We start from the raw sequence: 4,985 nt of genomic DNA on the forward strand, positions 1-4,985 counted from the left end.
GTTCTTCTTTTCCAAGATGTTTCAGCTATTTGGGAATCCTTAGATTCTATGTGAATTTTAGGATGAATTTTTTTATTTCTGCACAAAAGAATTTTGATAAGGATTGGATTAAATCTATAGATCACCTTGGGTAGTACTGACATCTTAACAATATTAAGTCTTCCAAACCATGGACACAGGATGTCTTTCCATTTATTTGTGTCTTCTTTAATTTCTTTCAGCAATGTTTTGTACTATTTCATGTACAAGTCTTTTGCCTCTTTGGTTAGATTTATTCCTAAATATTTTATTCTTTTTGATGCTATTGTAAATGGTATTGTTTTCTTAGTTTCCTTTTTGGATTGTTTTCATTAGTGTACAGAAACACAACTAATTGTTACATGTTAATTTTGAGTCATGCAACTTTGCTGAACTTACTTATCAAAATTCTAACAGTTTTTGTGTGGAATCTTTAGGTTTTTCTGCACATAATAAGATCATGTCATTTGTGAATGGAGATCATTTAACTTACTCCTTTCAGTGTGGACATCTTCTATTTCTCTTTCTTATCTAATTGTTCTGACTAGGACTTCCAGTGGTGAGAGTGGGCATACTTACCTTGTTCTTAATCTTTGAAGAAAAGTTTCAGTCTTTCACAATGAGTGTGATGCTAGCTGTACTTTCATATGTGTGTTTTTTATATATGACATGCATTGTGTAGAGGTAGTTTTGTTCTATTGCTAGTCTGTTGATTGTTTTATAATTAAAGTATTGAATTTGGTCAGATATATTTTCTGTATCAATTGAAATAATCGTGAGATTTTTCTCCCTTCATTCTGTTCACGTGGTATATTACATTAGTTGATTTTCATGTATTGAATTCTCCTTTTGTTTGACATTCTCCATTTATATGACATTCTTGAAATGACAAAATTACAGAGATGGAAAACGAAATAGAGTTTTCCAAGGACTAGGAATGTTTGCGGGGTGCCAGTGAGGAGGTGACAGGTATAATTATAAAGGAATAGCATGAGGAAGATGTGGTGGTAGAGTAGTTCTCTATATCGATGGAGGTGATGGTTCCATAGGTATACTCATGTGAACAAATTACATAGAATTATATACACATTGTTGTACCAATGTCAATTTCCTAATTTTGATATTGTACTATAGCTATGTAAAATATAATCATAGGGGGAAAATGGATGAAGGATACACTGGATCTCTGCATTGTCTTTGCAAATTTCTGTGAATCTATAATTATTTCCAAATAACAAGTGAGAAAAAAAAACTTTGTTCAAATATTATCTTTCTTAGGTGGTCTTAATTTATTGCATATATGCTGACGAGGGTCTTCAAGTCAACAGTGCTTCCGAAGGCTCTGCATTTTTAACTGATCTCAGCCTATTTATATTTATAGTAAAATAGAAAACTCTTATGTAGCACACAACATGCTCTAACGGCTTTATATATATGGGCTTATTAATCCTCTCCAAGCCCAGTGTGATAAGTACTATTGTCATCTCCATTTTATAAATGGGACTCTGAAGCACAGCATGGTGATTTGGCTAGAAAGTGCCAGAGTCAGAGAATGGGGCCAAGCAAACTGCAATCACAGTCCATGCGTATCTTAAAAATCCAGGTAATGTAAAGAAAATAAAAGGAAGTGTGTTCCTTCAAGAATAAAAACGAAAGTACAAGGGGTTTTATCTGGGTTTTTCTTTTGGCTGTTCTTCATCTAACAAATAAAAACTGCTTTTACGTTTACAGTAAGAACGCTGATGATCATCAGGTCGAAGACAGGCTGAAGGAATTGAGATGTCACTTAACCTGGGGGCTGCTAATTGAAGACGGTGCAATGCCTGATTTAGAAAACAGGGTCTTGGAAGAGATTGAGTTCCTAGACACCAAGTACAATGTGGGAATACACAACATGCTGGCCTATGTGAAGCACCTGAAAGGCCAGAATGAGAAAGCCTTGGAGAGCTTGAAAGAAGCCGAAGACTTAATCCAGCGAGATCATGCCAACCAATCGGACATGAGAAGTCTGGTGACCTGGGGCAACTATGCCTGGGTGTGCTACCACCTGGGAAGACTGGCAGGAGCCCAGACTTACCTGGATAAGGTGGAGAGCACTTGCGAGAGGTTGGCAAGTCCCTTCCGCTATAGAATGGAGTGTCCTGAGATGGACTGTGAGGAAGGATGGGCCTTGCTGAAGTGTGGAGGACAGAATTATGAACGGGCCAAGGCCTGCTTTGAAAAAGCTCTGGAAGTAGACCCTGAAAACGCTGAATTCAGCACCGGGTATGCAATTGCCACCTATCGCCTGGATGGCTTTAATGCAGCAATAAAAGGCACGGAGGAGTTTTCTTTGAACCCCCTAAGGCAGGCGATCAGGCTAAGTCCAGAAGATGCATATATTAAGGTTCTCCTTGCACTGAAGCTACAGGAAGTAGGACAAGAAGCTGAAAGAGAAAAGTACATTGAGGAAGCTCTGACCAACAAGTCCTCACAGACTTATGTCTTTCGATATGCAGCCAAGTTTTACCGAAAAAAAGGCTCTCTGGATAAAGCTCTTCAGCTCTTAAAAACAGCCTTGCAGGCAACACCCGACTCCGTCTTCCTACATCACCAGATAGGGTGTTGCTACAGACAACAAATGATCGAAATAAAGGAAGCTACACAGTTGCCACGTAGCAGAGAGGATGAAGAAAATGCAGACAGAATGATGAGATTAGCCATATTTCATTTTGAACTTGCTATACAGAAAAAGCCCACATTTACAATAGCGTATATGGATTTAGCCAACATGTATACAGAGCAAGGTGAACAGCAAAAGGTTGAGGACACGTACAGGAAAGCACTCACCCTGCATGATGGTAATAAGAGCCTATTGCAGGAGGTCCATTATCGTTATGGCTACTTTCTGCAATGTCACAAGCAATCTGACAATGAGGCAATTACCTACTATTTAAAAGCACTATACATAGAACCACAGTCAAATGCTAGACAAAAAATTCTCACTCATGGTCAGCACAGACTGCCCACGCGGAGGGACTTGTCCCACACTGTGAAAGCAACACTCACAACTACTGAATGCTCTTAAATGAGACATGCTTTCCTTGCAATGTCCTGTTCCATCTCTTATTCCTATCCCGATTTTACAGGTAGCTTAGACATATGAACCAACTAGCCCAGGATCACACATCACATAAACAGCAAAGCCCAGTCCTGACCCCAGGCAGTCTACCACCAGGTGGCCACTGAGCAACACTATCTTTTGTGCACAAAGGCAAGTGAAAGGAGAATGTCTTAGTAGCTCTCGCTTTGTCCAAGATGGGAAGGAGGGAAGGAAAACTCAAGGGAAAATGTCCCCTTGGCCCCATAGACAGAATAAGGATTGTTGTTCTGTTATGGAGCTTTACCATCTTGTACTCAGAGCACACAGCTCTAAAATAGGTGAGGTGGTGTACGTGTGTGAGGGAGTTCCCACCATCAGGTGGTCCTGTCACCCACATGTCTAGGAGGTTGTTTCTAATGGCCTGGCTTTGCTCATCCCCAGATGGTTGCCTAACAGTCTCTCTTCCCTGCAGGCAGATGTGGGCTTCCACAGCAGGCCTGCCTGGGCCTAGTTCCCTTTTCTTTCTTACCCTGGCTGGTTCCACCCTTCATTCCTGTGCTCTTATTATCCTTAAGGAATCTTACTACCTACCTCTATCTGTAGAGTATACATAGGGAATGGGATTGGCATTCTCTTTATTTAGGTAATCTTGAGATTTGGTGGCTTTGGGGAAGAACACATGGATTTAAACAATATCCTGTGCTGATGAGATGTCAATAGAGCCAGCACAGGCTTCTAGGAACTTCTCTCTTGGTAACGGCCCAGTGTGGTTTATCTCAAGATGCCTAAAATCCACCCTGAATGAGTTGTGGAAGAGGTTTTTAATTTCCACAAAGGGCGATTTTATACTATACCACTTCTCAAGCCTACCCTTTTCCTAAGAGATACTGCATACATGATCTGTGAATGTGCAAAAGGCTGTCTGATGTTCCTTTTCTGGGTAATCCGCCTTGTCTGTAATCTTTGGCCTTACAAAGGCCAGGACACCCCTCTGTCTGCTGGAATGGTAATACGGTAGTTCCCTGACAAGAAAGTGAAGAGCAGTCGCGCCATCTGGGAGTTGGCCTGCTGTTCTGTGGCACACAAACAATTTTGCAGAACATCAACATCACACAGTGCCATCCTGTGTTCAGGATGGATCAAGACCAAATACAAGGCCACTCTGTAATCATGTCTGAGCACAGACAAAAATATGAATACTGTCCAATTGGGTCCCAAAATAAACAAACAGCCCCTTCGCTTGGCTCCTGTGAGTGACTGCTGCTTCTTTACAAATTACACCTTTAGTCTCCGTCTAGTCTTCCCCCTTTCCAGATAGAATTCAAGATATGCAATCATAGAATCATTCCTGCTTCCTGGCAGCATTCAATCCCAAGCAAAGCCCTGCTTCTTAAACCCTCCCCATAATCACCTAGCACAAGCTCAAATCTGATAAATCCTTTCCATCGCCCTCTTACTGAGACACCCCACCGTTCCCCATGGTGTATGTTCTCTTTCACTGCAATGAGGGATGGACCCATCTTGCTCAACTACAGGTGTATTCCTGGTGGTCTTTGGCTGAAAGGGATTGTCACTGAGGATGCCCAGCTCGAGCTGTAGTCACTCTATCATCCATCACCAATTACAGTGAAGCAAGACCAGCCAGTGGTTCAAGACAAAGTGAGCCACTTATCTCCATCAGAAAGAACACTGGATCAGTCAAAGGAATATCAAATATCTAAACTATATGAGCGTTTTGGCCCACAGGGATTAAAAGCTCGTAGAAAATATTTCTGATAAGTCTCTTTTTCTTAGTGTCTTAGCAATTCTCCCTCTTTATAATTAAAGAACTAAAGTATTGTCTACTTCAACAAAAGTAAATAGTCTGAATTGGAACAGATGATGC

At 40.9% G+C, this 4,985-nt stretch overlaps 1 protein-coding gene across 1 annotated transcript; it reads left to right on the forward strand.

Annotated features, from left to right (window-relative positions):
* The first annotated feature begins 1,759 nt into the window (after window positions 1–1,759).
* Window positions 1,760–3,085, forward strand: LOC134381744 (interferon-induced protein with tetratricopeptide repeats 1-like). Its single transcript, XM_063101586.1, has one exon. It carries the CDS (start codon window positions 1,838–1,840, stop codon window positions 3,083–3,085), a length of 1,248 nt encoding a protein of 415 aa, XP_062957656.1. The 5' UTR covers window positions 1,760–1,837.
* The last annotated feature ends 1,900 nt before the right edge of the window (window positions 3,086–4,985 follow it).

Source organism: Cynocephalus volans, chromosome 7 (genome assembly GCF_027409185.1).
Source record: "Cynocephalus volans isolate mCynVol1 chromosome 7, mCynVol1.pri, whole genome shotgun sequence".
In the NCBI taxonomy this organism is placed as follows: Eukaryota; Metazoa; Chordata; class Mammalia; order Dermoptera; family Cynocephalidae; genus Cynocephalus; species Cynocephalus volans.